General features: G+C 39.3%; 2 protein-coding genes across 4 annotated transcripts in view; one reads left to right on the forward strand and one right to left on the reverse strand.

The window, feature by feature from the left end:
* Positions 1-8,094, reverse strand: part of METTL25 (methyltransferase like 25) — a 54,183-nt gene extending 46,089 nt beyond the window's left edge. For 2 of the 3 annotated variants that reach the window (XM_058804793.1, XM_058804792.1), the window contains exons 1-2: positions 7,842-8,094; positions 3,805-3,969 (exon numbers count right to left, since the gene is read on the reverse strand). In XM_058804793.1, coding sequence (XP_058660776.1) covers positions 3,805-3,969; positions 7,842-8,094 — 418 coding nt within the window. Of the gene's footprint in view, positions 1-3,804; positions 3,970-6,729; positions 6,821-7,841 lie in introns of those variants that run through there. The other variant, XM_058804794.1, reaches the window with a different exon arrangement.
* A 4-nt stretch (positions 8,095-8,098) lies between these two features.
* CCDC59 (coiled-coil domain containing 59) lies at positions 8,099-13,402 on the forward strand. The gene is made up of 4 exons (XM_058804795.1): positions 8,099-8,288; positions 9,545-9,767; positions 10,529-10,628; positions 13,165-13,402. Exons 1-4 carry the CDS (start codon positions 8,159-8,161, stop codon positions 13,324-13,326), a joined length of 615 nt encoding a protein of 204 aa, XP_058660778.1. The 5' UTR covers positions 8,099-8,158; the 3' UTR covers positions 13,327-13,402.
* The last annotated feature ends 279 nt before the right edge of the window (positions 13,403-13,681 follow it).

A 13,681-nucleotide genomic window follows, 5' to 3' on the forward strand; every position in this document is an offset into this window, starting at 1 on the left:
AGACTAAAAGACTTAAACAATACAAATAGCAGAAACAAGTGTTTGTCATCTCATTGAAGAATTTCCTTAACTTTAAAATTGTTAAGGTCTATACAGCATCCTAAAAAGCTCTTAATTTGTACATATGAGGTTAAAGAAAAACAGACAGGAAAAAATTAAAAAATAAAAGAAGTATCTCTTTTTGTTTATGTTTCAATATTTTTGTGTCTGGATAGGTTCATCAAAAAAAGAAGCAGAATTGGGATGAGAAGAAACAGACATTTAACTTCTTGACAGAAATAAAAGTTGTTTTTTCTCCAAAGCAGCACTGCCACTTTGGACAATGACCACATACTGCACCTTTACTCTTTTCTCTATTATGAACTCAAAAGACTCAATGGGGTAATGCTAGCTGAACTACTATGTCAGAGAGTACTTAATCCAAATTAAGCATTTCAAACATGGTAGAAATCCAGAACAATTACCTAACTTACAAAAGCTGAGGTTCCAGATAGAAAAGGCATAATTTGTTTATATCTACATATATAGTTTATTTATCACCTTAGCTACGAAAGCTTCTTAAGCACTTTTTGACTTCTTTCCCTACTTCCTGCAGGATAACACACTGTTTATATTTCAGCTCAGGGAAAACTCTATCTTTTGGAGAAAATTATGGTTTTTAAAATAAATTTTTCCCTGCTTTTTATGCAAAATTCTGATAGGTTTTTACATTATTCTGAAAAACAAGCACATATTTCAAACTAATGCAAACAAATGTATCTATATTCTATATTGCCTAGACAACTGAAAATCTGAATTAAAAAAAAAATATTAGTTTGACTCAAACTGTGTAAATTCTTTCTGCTATCACAAAATTACACATGTACATTATACATGTACATTTCCTGATTATGTATAAAACTGATCCAGGCAGAACAAATACTAATTTCAAAAAACATCAGAAATTTAGAGAACCATCTCCCTTTGTGATGAAAAAAATAGAGTGTGGTTTCAAATGCTTTACAGAAGTAGCTTGGATATGATAGAGTAACAGAAAGCTTCATGTTACCAGTTTTGGTTGGTAATGAAATGATGCTCATTTCCACTGGGAATCCCTAGCATGAGTACCTGTATTCCATTTGAAGAACTGCTTTAACTCTGTAGTGCTGTTTACAGCTGCACCTTGAGTTGTGAAGCTGAGCAAATTGAGAAGAGACTGTTTTTATATACAGCTAACACAGATGTTTTTAAGATCTCCTATGGCAGGGTACAGGGGTTTTACACCCCAGAGATGTGTGGAAATTCAGATACACCAGATACAGAAGTATAAATTCATAGTTCACACCACAAAACACCATCTATACAGAAGTTTACTATGGTGATCTAACTCCATGATCCAGAGGAGGAACTGGACTAACCATATACTCAAAAAAACCTATTCTGAGGAGAGTGATATTCCAGCACATGGAATTTGAAGATGGATTCATTAGTATTCACTGCATGGCATGAATATTACCTTGGCCCTGAACACACTGCAAAGGTGGAGTACTCTCAATCCAACCTTCTTTTGTGAGGGGTTGTCACAGACATCTTTTGTGAAAAATCCTTTCTTTAGGATTTTTCCCCTTTCTGAGAAGCTGTGGCCTCAGCAACAAAATGTAAACAATGGTTATCTGCTGCTGTGGAATGCAACAGGTGCATCTGTGATTGGTCTCGGGTGGGTGTTTGGATTTACTGACCACTCACGGCAGAGCTGTTCTTGCTTTCTGCCTGGACACAGAACTTTGTTATTCATTCCTTTTCTATTCTTAGCATAGCAAGCTTCTGAGAACTTTTCTCTCTATTCCTATTAGCATAGTAATAATGTAATATATACCATAAAATAATAAATCAAGCCTTCTGAACATGAGGTCAACATTCTCGCCTCTCTCTCACCCTGAAAAACCCTTGTGAGCCCTGTAACAGGTGGTTATGAAGCAAAGGGAACACCCTTCAGACTCAGAACTCCATTCTGAGTAGCTGTGTCCACAGCATGCTTAAAATATATGTGCTTCCCAGTTATTCCCAGGAAGGACAGCAATATATCTACATTAAGATTGCAAAGGAGCTAGAGAACTATGTAAGTATGCAAACTGTGGGAATAGGCTCAAAAGTCTGTTTGTCTTGGAAGAAGAAAACAAACTAAAACCATCTGAAACATAAACAGAATTATCCTGATGTATATTTTTCAGAATATAAACAACACCATCATAAAGTTGCCGGTTTTCTCAGATTTACATTTCTTTCAACTTGCAAGCTTTAGCATGTCAGGGAACAAACATATCTTCTGAAATACAGAAATTAGTTCAAAATATCTAAAATACCTCAATGATCTCAACTTTCATTTGGCAACTTCCACACTATGAATCCCTTAGCTGGTATTTTGCCTCTGCCAAATGATTACCAGGAACTTCAATTAAGTTAATTTAACTGATATTTACTGCCAATTCAGCACAAAGGTTCTGAATTATAATTCTATTGTACACATTTGGAACACATTTTATTTTTCCCAAGAAGTACAACTCAGAAGTACTGCAAAAATACAAATGCAGGCCCCAGTAACCCAACCAAGCCTCATTCCTGAAACACAGAAATCAAGATATTCAGCAACTCCCTCATTCCTGATGCTCCATTCTGCATGACAAGAAAATGAAAGAATCCTCAAAGTTTTGGCTAAAAAAGGAAATCCAGGTATGAAATCAAGTACAAGAATATAGAACTATAGAATTACAGAAAATTAAGAGGAACATAGAGAATGAAATATAGTAAAAATGAAAATAATGAAAAAGCTAGTGGGAAAGAAAAGAAGCATACAGTTGTCAAGGAAGAAAAAACGGTTTCCAATGAACTAAGGGCATAAGGAAAGAAGCCAGAAAGGAAGAGGAGTGCACTACAAATCATTAGGAGTAGCTCAGCAATGGCATTCTAGTACTTCTAAAACAACCTGAGAAGCCAGCCATGAAAAATGGCAAAATTGGAAAGAGATCACTGTAGAAAATGGGAGAGATGCACAACATTTGTGTAATGGTGCTATCACTTAGGATAAGAAATGTCAGTAGTTTTTAATGCATCCCAGAGATAAAAGGCACTAGAAGGCAAAGGCAGAGAGCTGCTCAGTCTGTCTCTTGAAAACTAATGAGAAATTTCAAAATATAGCGAGGCTGAGGACTCCATGAATAGCACATTTGCAGTGAAATGACAGCAGTCCAAGTAAGGATAAATGTTAGTTTATTATCTGATTCAAAAATTATAATCAGGTAAGATTCCCAGTGTCCAACTTGATGCTAATCTAAGAGTGTTTTAATTCAATTTCTTTAACTACAGAAAATGAAATTACTCTTCTTTTATCACATATAATTGGTGTTAGTCCCAAAAATACAGAATTAGTAAAATCTTTTTTTTTTCCTAAGACATCATATATTTGTCATATTTTAGGGCGATACTTCTAAGAAAGCCATGAGTAGCAACTATGATTCTTGCCACTTAGGGACAAGACACAAAAAGAGAATAACAAGGTATCTCATATAGTGATGTGCCCTCTTCTCTGTCCCATCCCCTTTAAAACTGAATCCTATGATGGGTCTACAGACACCAAATGCTCAAATTTTAGAAAGAGAATGCATTTCATAAACAAAGGCAACAAAGAAACTATCCAAGAACAAATTAAAATGGAGGTGAGGATAATGTAGGAAAAAATCCTCAAACAACAAACTACCCTCCAAAAGCAAAACTCTTGTATAGTCCTAGAGTGAATAAGTAAACATTAAAATACAAATGTAAATATACCTGTTGCTCCTTCACTGTCTCCTTTCAGTGCTTCAAGCACATCTTCTAATGGGGTGCACACTCCAAGGTTGGACAAAGAATAATATTTAGCAGCCAGGGCAAACAAATGTACATTGATAAGCTTCTCAGAGTTCTCACAAAATGCACTGGAAAATATGTCATCATCTGCACATAAAAGAAAAGGAAAAGATTTTTGTAAGCAGTGCTTAACAGCTCTCTAATACTGCTGACAGAGAACTACAGGTAATAAATACTTAGTATCACACACAACTGGCAGTTTATCTTGCTTCCCTAAGTGGGAAAACTCATTTCTTCAGCTGCATTCCCCCTCCAGAACTGAGGTCATAATTTGCTCTTAGTTGAACCAGTGTAAATGTGACAAAATCTGTTGTTTCAGCAGCCCTACTTCAGTATAACTGACAAGCTAACTCAGTCAACATTATCACTTCTCTTCTGTTTACAGACTTGCTCATTATACATGTCCTAGTCAGCCCAACACGCCAATACGTGCTGCTAGATTTTTTTAAAGAAATGCAGCTGCTTAGTGTATGAAATGTTTGGATTTACAGTCACTCAATTTGTGTACTTTCCAAGCTGCTTTGTAACTGATGAATACTGGGCGAATTAAATTCATTTTTTATTTCCAACCAGGTGTGGGCCAAAGTTAGATCCCAATGTGTATTTTGTTAGAGTCATGATGAAATACCTAATTTTGGTATTGCTTACTACTGAGTTTCAAAAATGTACATCTATTTTTAAGTGAAACATATTTGTATGAATAATTTATTAATTCTGAGATTGTTTTGAATAGTCTAATTCCTCTCTATTTTGCATGAAACTATTGTGAATTCTACATAGTTTTGCTAATAATTTTTATATATTTGAAATTCTTTTCAACATATAAAAGGCATCCAGTTCAGCAGTCAAACAATTGCAAAACTTTGGAAGAAGTCTCCTGGTTTGTCTTTTGTGTCATAGGTAGATTATGAGGAAGTACATACCTAGCACAGTGGCTTTCCTGAATCTGGCATGACAATGGATACAGCTGTTTGGATTGACCTCAACTTGAATGTTCTTAATTTCCTTGCATGACTACAATGAAAGGTCATGCATATATTCCAGTCCACTGAAAACAGTCCCAAATCATGTTAATTTTCATTATATGACACTACAAAGGCACAAGCACAGCAAACAAATTTTGTATCTAAGAAAGCATAAATATTAACATGGTTTCATTGTCTGCACAGCACTTCTCACTCCTCTCTACTACAAAACCTAAAAAGAAAGCCACATTTCTCCATAAACAGCTTCCTTGTCTGAATAAATTTTAGTTAGTATAGGCTTTATGAAGGGTAAGATTGTAACAGGATATTAGAGATGAAAAATAAAGACCGCAGCTTTCAGAAAGAAGGGGCAACTTTGCTTTACAATGTGTCCTCTGTACGATTTATTACAGAAAGATATGAAAATAGATGTGCTTTCACTTTTTCAGCAGCTGACATAAAGTATAATTACTGTTCTTACAAATCTCACTTAACTGAAATCCAATGCAGCAATGTCCATGTTCTACAACACTCTTTAACTTGGTTAAGAACATGACAGAACTAGCAGACTCTCATATAAGATCACCCATAATAACACTCACCTAACTTAAATTTTTGTCCCACCTTGGTAACTAAAACAGAGGAACCAACTGCATTCAGACAACTGAAGCCTAACTTCAAGCTGCAGAATGGCAGTTGGTGAACTTTGCATTATTTATGAATATTAAAAATGTTAGGTCTTTGGACACGTTTCTGCTCTGGATGCTCACAAGAGGAAATCCAGCTTGTCTTTTAAGCAGTCAGTCTATACATTTGCAAACAAATCTTGAGAAGAAAGAAATACATGCCCCAAAGTTGGAATCACAGTACAAACAGTAATTTACAGTAAATTATGAAAATATTTAAACACAGATTTGTCTGTGCCTGCATCCAATTTACAGCAATGACGTGATAAACAAAATGCAATATGGCAAGTGTCAGCTTTTTGATGTATTCAAACCAGTTTCTGAACCTAAAAAGGGATCTTACATTTTTCTGCAGAGTACAAGTGAAAACAAGGGTTCCATCCTTCACATGGTCATTAAAAGGAAATGACTTTGAACAAGGAAGAGTAATTTCTGTTTACACTGGGTTTCAGGATTTCTAATGGTCGTTTTCTGATCCCTAATGTTATTGAATTGCATTAATGCACTCAAGTGAGCTATGATGCTACATTTCTGTCTCTCCTTCCTAATTTTAATACAGGCTAGCAGTGCATTGATTTGAAAATGTAAGTAGACACTTGCAGGTATCTTCACTGAAAAACTCATATTCTACTATGAAGCATTTTCATCATATGACAGGATGGACAGATACCATGCAGTCAAATGAGTAAGGCATGAACCAACAAATCAGCAAGCATATCAGCCCACTCTGCTACAGTGCATTCTGTTAACTAGCATACTAGAATGTTAAGGTCAGAAAAAAGGGGCAATTCTTCCTTTTTTATTTTAATTAGCAGAAACAATTGCTGCAGAAACCAATGAAGAAATTTCATATTTTAGTCACATCATGAAAGCTCCATACTCTTCAAAAGACGTGCTTGTCTTTTCGTTACAGTAATCTCTGCAGCAGATTCTATAACATGCATTTTGAATGCAGATTATTAAATTATTATCCAATTTTGAAATCTACCAAACAATACTCTGCCTTCCTGATTCTCAGGGTGCTCTACAGGCCACCACTTCAGTGTTTGAATCATTCCATGGACTTTCCCATAGAAACAAGTTTCTTTACTGTTTTCTTTATGATGACCACATCTGATAATTAGCTTTGTTCCAGCCTCTATTTACATTCAATTTTATGTCCTATTGCTCTGAATCAGTTCTGACTCTGACATTACCTGTCAAGAACATTAAGCCTGTCCTTGCTGCTTCCCAACACTTTTGCTGGCTGACCAGACCACTGTCTTATTTCCATCTGGCTCTTGAAAGTAATTCATAATCCAGTGTCTTTTCCATACACAAATAAACTCTGTGGGATTTTTCCCAAATAACTCAGCCCTTTAAAAATTAGTCTTAATGTTTTGAGAGGTCTTCAGATCCAACTGAGAAATGTTGCTAGTGATGTAGCAATTCACAGCTCTTCAATCTCTTTCTGAGTCCAAATCATTATCTTAGCTGGTGTGCTATGCCAAGAAGCACATGCTACTTTCTGTGGAGCCTCCTCTCACACTGCTCACACTTTCCTGCCTCGAGTGCCATTTACCGCAGCATTTCAGAGCTAACGCAATGTGACAGCTATCTACACTCCATATGCTTTGGCACGACACTGGCTGTTCTCAGCTAAGTGTGCTTCGTCAGAGATTTCACCTTGGATTTGAAAGTGATCTCCCTGCTTGGGCTCAGTCCCCCCGAACACCACAGCTTTCAGATGCTTTATCTTCATTTCGTGCCCTGCCTGAAGCAGCATTACTGCCACGTTCCCCTCCTCCTTGCACTGCAGCACATTCAGCAACACAGCAGCCGAGCTGGCTTCCTCTTCGGTTTCGTGAAAATCACTAAAAATATGGAGTGCTTCTTAAACAGATCTCGTCAGAAATAAAGCAGCTGCCTTCCTGTGCCAGACACTGACTATTACACACACACAGGAAAGCGGCGTTCGAGCCTTTTCCAGCTATCCTCCGCATCTCCAGTCCCAACACTCTTTTCACTTTTAATGTTACATCTTTGCAATCGTGGAGGTTTCTTGGATGTTTTGTTTGATTTGGGGTTTCTTTTAATTTTAATTGAGTTCCTCAGGGCTCAGTCAGAGTGCAGGAATCTGACAGTTTGGAGTTTCGTTTCCAAACGAACAGGATGAAATTGATGGGACCGTCACGAGCGGCACTACCGCGAGCCCCGGCAGTGGAATTCCCGGGCCGGCTGCGGTCTCTCTGAAGCGGGCCGGCTCCGAGCGCGTCCCGCTCCCCGGCACGGCCGCGCCCCCCGCTCCCCCGGGCCCGGCCCCACTCACCGCACGGAGCCGCCGCGGTGCCCGAGCCCGCCGCCAGGGGGCGCGCCAGCGGCCCGGCCGCGCGCAGCGCCTCGAGCACGGCGTCGGGGGGCGGCGCCACGAGGCGCTGCCAGAGCCCGCGCGTGAAGAACTCCACGGTGTGCGCGCGGCACAGCGGCAGCGCGCGCCCCACGAACCGCGCCACGCGCCGCAGCGCCCGCGCCGCCGCCGCCGGGGGCAGCTGCGCCGGGAGCGCGCGCGACGGCCGCGACATGGCCCCGCGCGCGGCCCGTCCGCGCCGCGGTGACGTCATCTCGGTGCGCGGCGCCGGAAGCGCGATGGCGGCGGCGAGGCGCGACGGGCCCGGGCCGGCGGCGGCCAAGGCGGGTGCGGCGCCCCGCGGGCCCGGCCGAAAGCGGCGGTGGAGGCCCGTCCTGCTGAGCAGCGTGGTCGGCAGCGTCCAGGAGGGTGAGTCGGGGCCGCCGGTGGGTATGAGGGGGCGCTGAAGAATGCCGGTGTCCCTGGCCCAGCTACGAGCTGGCTCGACCCTAGCGTCCCGGCTGGGACCGACCCTGCCAGGCCTGGCGGGGGTTTGGGCTGGCGGAGCTCGCAGCCCCGCCTGGCCCCCGGTGCTCGTGGCCGTGGGCTCGGGGCTGGGGGCTGCAGGGCTCGCTGGGGCAGCCTGTGGCGGCCTGTGTGGGCTGGAGCTCCCGGGACTCGGATTGCAGCCCCTGGGACACGTGGCGATGGTCTTCGGCTTGAGGACTCACTTTGAGTTTTCTCCATAAAAAAGCACACATTTAAACAGAAGCATGTTTGAGGAGAGATTCAGATTATTGATAGGGAGTTATGCGGATGTAAAAATCAATAGGAAAGAGAGCATGGCCTTCAGCAGCACTTTGCTGAAGTGGCAGCTTTGGAGAAAGAATAAAAGGAGAAGTTGGGACTAATTTGACTTCCTTTTGGAACCTGTTTTGTTAGTGAATGTTGTGCAAGTCAGTAGATCTTAAGACTGATGCAATAAAAAATAAAGCATTAGGATAAGAGTATCTTCAACTTTGATAAGTTTTCTTTAATGGTTGAGCCTGAAACAGCCAAAGTCTGAGCTTTCCTTTAAGCAGAAATTACTCTATAATGTAGCTGTAGAAAAGCTGTTCCTAGACATGTGTAGAGAGAAAATAGGAGCAACAAATACTGTTTAAGTGAAAAGACGTAGTGGATCATTAATGTAGAGTGATAGGACGATTTAGTCACTTTTTTCCTGTGTCACAGCTGCTGCTGCCAGCGTTATTACCAGTGTTTTCTTGAGACCGCCTTCAGGAGCTTAGTTTAGAATCTCTCTTGATATCTAATTTTAGAATCTATTTTCGTGTTGCTTTAGAAGCTGCCAGAAGTAGGAGTGAAGTGAGATGGTAACACACCTTTTCACTGGATTCAGAAGCATTGGCAGAGGTGCAGTGGTGGGTGGGCATTAAGCAGCAGTGTTTGCAGAGCTCTCCCAGGGCTTTGGGCAGGCATTTTTCGTGAGTCTGTGCAAGCTGCAATGCTGCCGTAGGGAACAACCTTAGCATAGTGGTTTCTTCCTTGAGCTTATGATTGATCCTTATTGAAATTGTGGCTTTTTTCAGTGTGGGAAGAAGACAAATGGCAAGGGTCCTGAAACTGAGAGCTTTGGTGCTGTTTTAGTGCAGGAGTGTTTCACTGCCTTCTCCTTGCGCTTTCAGGACGAGGATTTGCATTTCGGAGGAAGCAAAAGATTGAACGGCAGTACAGGAAATTGCTGAAAAAGAGAAGGCAGGTGCATTCCCAGCAGGATGATCAGTTTGCAGATACCTACCCAGAGCACTTGAAGCATCTTTACCTTGCAGAGGAGGAAAAGCTTAAGAAGCGGTGCAGGACTCCAGAGGATTTGGTGTCATCAGAAGAAAAGCTTAATAAAGCAGCAGAGTAAGTTTTCAAAGCATGTCTTTTAAAAAAGTAGTTTTTTTCATCACTAAAGAAATATTTTAGATCTTAAAAGTTTGCATGGACTTTAGTGGGGTGATTTACTTTACTAAAAATGCTGTTATGTCTTAAATATTTTTTCCTGCTTGTTAGAAAAATAAATGGCAGCGTAACAGTTTTGTACCTGAGACAGTGAGGTGTCATTGCACAGTATTGACAGCAGATGGAGGTGAGAATAAAGGAATAATTTTTCATTGTTTTTCCATAAGAGAGTGATTTTTCTAAATGAATGTTCTCATCTCTCTGCACTTGCTTCCATGTGTTGGAACTGGAAAGAGAGAATGCAGCTCTAAGCTAGTATGTTCAGGTTTTCTAGCTCTGAGGAGCTTGAATGATGGGGAAAACTGTTTTAGGCAGTCTTTGAGCTTAAGGAAACATCATCCCTGTGAAGATGCAGCAGATAAGGTGTCTGCATTTCTAACAGTTGTGTGCACTCTGGTCTTTGGTACATTTGGCATTGAAGAAGTTCAGTTTGTTATGTTTTCTTCCTGACTGCTCATGTATGGCCTGGCATGGTGTTGGTATCATGTAAGAGTAGTGCAAAGAATCCATTCAGTGTAGAAGGATGAGGGTTCTGAAACCTGTATTTGTAGTTAACTTCCCTGAGTGTGCAAAAAGCAGTGGAAGGCTGTGCTGTGATTCTGCTGTGGTTATGTCTGCTTGATGGTACTCAGTGTCTCAAGGACGTGTACTTTTTCCCCCAGGTCAGTTGGGACTCAAGAGAAGTTTAAAAATAAAACATCCAATCAGAAGGCAAAAGAAGAATATGAGAAAATAAAGGCTGAGCATGCTAGAAAGAAAGAGGTAAATCTTAAACAGAGTTCTTACTTCATGTTAAACAAAATGCAGATTAATACCATTCCCACCTCCCTGTCTTCCATCTGAACCCAGGGAAGACCACAGGAGGTATTGGAACTTTTTCAGTCTTTTTCAACTTGACAGTGGTATTCAGGCACATGGGTGTTCAAAGGATCATTCTCTTTGTTCTTACTATTTTCATCTTGCAGTTGCCTGTAGCAGGATTTTATTATGTCAGTTGGTACATGAAAAAAAGCTTAGAACTTGATCTGCATACCCCAGTGGATTATATTAGACCTCTTAAATTTTGTAGAAGGGGAAGTAATAGCAATACCATCATCTTATGATGAAAAATGAAATACCCATCCTATTTCTTAGGGCATTTTCATAATGCAGTCTTCATTTTACTTTTTTATGAACTTTGACCAACAGTGGAACAATTAAATTTAATAGTATTCATAGTTAAAATTTTTAGTCATTCCCTTTGTTTGAATTTAATTGGAATTATTTAATTGGAATTATTACAGGACATATTTTAACATCATCATTGTCGATCAGCTCACTTGAATTATTAATTTGAGTGGTCTTTATTTAGTTTTTTTGTCTCCCAGGACACTGTTCATTGTACTGTAAAATTGCACACAGTGTAACATTGTAGAAGTTGTGTAACTTCCTGATGACATACTAAATTTCAGTAGCTACTGTATAAATATTGAATATATAGCTGTATAAAAGATACTGCTTTTTCAGCTATATTTAGTTTTATGCAAGCTGATATGTGATTCTGGGTGAGTTACATGATTATTCAGCTGATGGCTGCTTTTTTGTGTATTAGCTACAGATTGTGTCAAAAGAAATTAATTTTATGACCAGCTTATTTAGAGAAGATGGGAACAAGCATAATCCCAGCAAGACTGCAGGGAGTTCTTTTGGAGCAGCACATAGGGGTTGCCTGAGTGCAGATGTTGGCATTTTTTTTTTTTGTTAAAGATAGTTAGGCAAAACATGAGCTAAGTGCCCAATAACAGTAATCATTTAGGTGGAGTACTTAGGTGGAACATGATGAAAAAAAAAAGCTAGTATTTAGTAAAGATCAGAAAATACAACTGTAAATACAACTGTCTAAGTAAGATGAATGTTCTTGCTTTGAAGTAAGCATTTGGTTGGTAGCTTGACTTGGGTGTTGTTTACAAGAATATGCTGAGCAACAGAAAAATTATTAAATACAAAGTGAATTACAAGTAAGTTAGAACTGGTGCTGTTCTGTTTTTTTAAAAAAGAGGGAATAAATTGTCTTAGTCATTATGGTAAAATAAGTCAAGGATTCTGAAGAGGTTGTCTGAGAGAGGTTATCTATGCATATTTTTGCATGTGCATATTTACTTGAATGTTTGGAGGTTTTTTTTCTGAGGCTTCTTAGATTTCTGTTTAGAAATCTTTCCTTGAATTACATCCTGTAAATTTTATATCAGAGAGCAATTCTTATTAGTTTTTGTACATCACTGAAGCCATCTGTGCTGTGGAAAACAAAAATATGATCCATATATTAGCATCTGTTCAGGCATTCTGCAGAAATGCTTGTCTATGTGATCAGCATGGCATTGCATTTCAAAGAATAAACTGTATGAGAAGAAATTATCCAAATGAACTGAAGCAGTCTTTCAGTCTGGTTTGTGATGTCTTGCATATTTTGGTAGGACATGAGGTGAGTGAAGTAAGCAGTTTATCTGGCTTGTGGATGTTTGCCCAAATTACTGAGTAAAATTACAACGCTGGAAAAAGGGGTGTGAGATGCTGGATAAAATCTGAATGTAACATTGTGGTGATTATCCATATGGTGTTAATAGTCCATCCATATATAGTTAATGCTCCATTAGTAGTTTGGTTGCATGTGTGCTTTGTGAAAGGTTTACAGGTAAAAATTTGATTAAGGTTTGTGTTTTCATTCCTTCTCTTTGAAAAGTAAAGACAGAGTCTGTGTTGCTTTAAAGAGAGCAGGTCACTAGTAGTTTGGTCTGGGTTAATTTCCCTTAGATAAAGCTGTCCTAGTGTCACAAACCTGCCCAACACATGGTCCAGATAGTCCCATATCCTATCAACCTTGCAGAGGTGTCCTGTATCCTAGCACATCTCCTTTGGTAAGATATTCACATGGCAGCTGCTGCATCACCTTTTTCTTTCTTGCACTCAAGAGGAGAAAGTGGGCAATTTTTTGCCAGTTTGTCATTTAAAGAGAGTAGTCAAGGAGCACATTTCACAGAAAGGAAGGAGTATACATTGCAGCAGCAAGCCTTATTGTAGGATGTTCTGCTAAAGAAAGCTTGGTTCTTCTTTTGAAACTTGAGGCTGTATAATTTGTTCTGATTGCAGTATGTGCTGCAAGAACATCCTGATTCAGCTTTAGAGAAATGGTGTTTCTATTGGCAGTACAATACCTAATTGCCAGTACCTATACAAAAATGAACTTTATTGCTTATAAATAGCTTCACAGTCACAGAGGGTTTGTAAATTTTTCATAATATTACATTTTTTTTAATTTCAGGAAGCAGAAAAAAGAAAACAACAAAGAGAAGAAGCTCAACGCTTGTACAAGAAAAAGAAAATGGAAGCTTTTAAAATACTGAGTAAGAAGACAAAAAAAGGACAGCCAAATCTAAATTTACAAGTAGAATTTCTTCTTCAGAAAATACAGCAAAATACATAACCCCTCATATATTTAAGTCAGCTGTGGACATTTTATTATTATTACATTTAATAAATAATGTCTTTTTGCTTCCATATTACTTTTGTTATTGCCTTTATTTATCTCATCAGTCCAGTAATGACATATTCATCCTGAAAATATGTATTCTATGCTGAGAGTGAAAGGGATTTGGTACATTGAAAATAAATGGTCTGTATTTCTAAACTTAAATTTTATTAGCTGTGTGACATCTTGAATTCAAAATAATAGGCTGTAGTACCATCTGACCATGAAACAAATACTTCCTGCAATTGTGACTACTAAAATTGCACTCACTTGGGAGGATTAAAATGATGTATGTGATGTGTTTGATATC

This window comes from Ammospiza caudacuta, chromosome 5 (genome assembly GCF_027887145.1).
Source record: "Ammospiza caudacuta isolate bAmmCau1 chromosome 5, bAmmCau1.pri, whole genome shotgun sequence".
In the NCBI taxonomy this organism is placed as follows: Eukaryota; Metazoa; Chordata; class Aves; order Passeriformes; family Passerellidae; genus Ammospiza; species Ammospiza caudacuta.

Coding starts and splice junctions, on each gene's coding strand:
- CCDC59 (XM_058804795.1), top strand. CDS start 8,159: ATGGCGGCGGCGAGGCGCGACGGGCCCGGGCCGGCGGCGGCCAAGGCG. Junction 8,289..9,544: donor GGTCGGCAGCGTCCAGGAGG/GTGAGTCGGGGC, acceptor TTGCGCTTTCAG/GACGAGGATTTGCATTTCGG. Junction 10,629..13,164: donor AGCATGCTAGAAAGAAAGAG/GTAAATCTTAAA, acceptor TTTTAATTTCAG/GAAGCAGAAAAAAGAAAACA.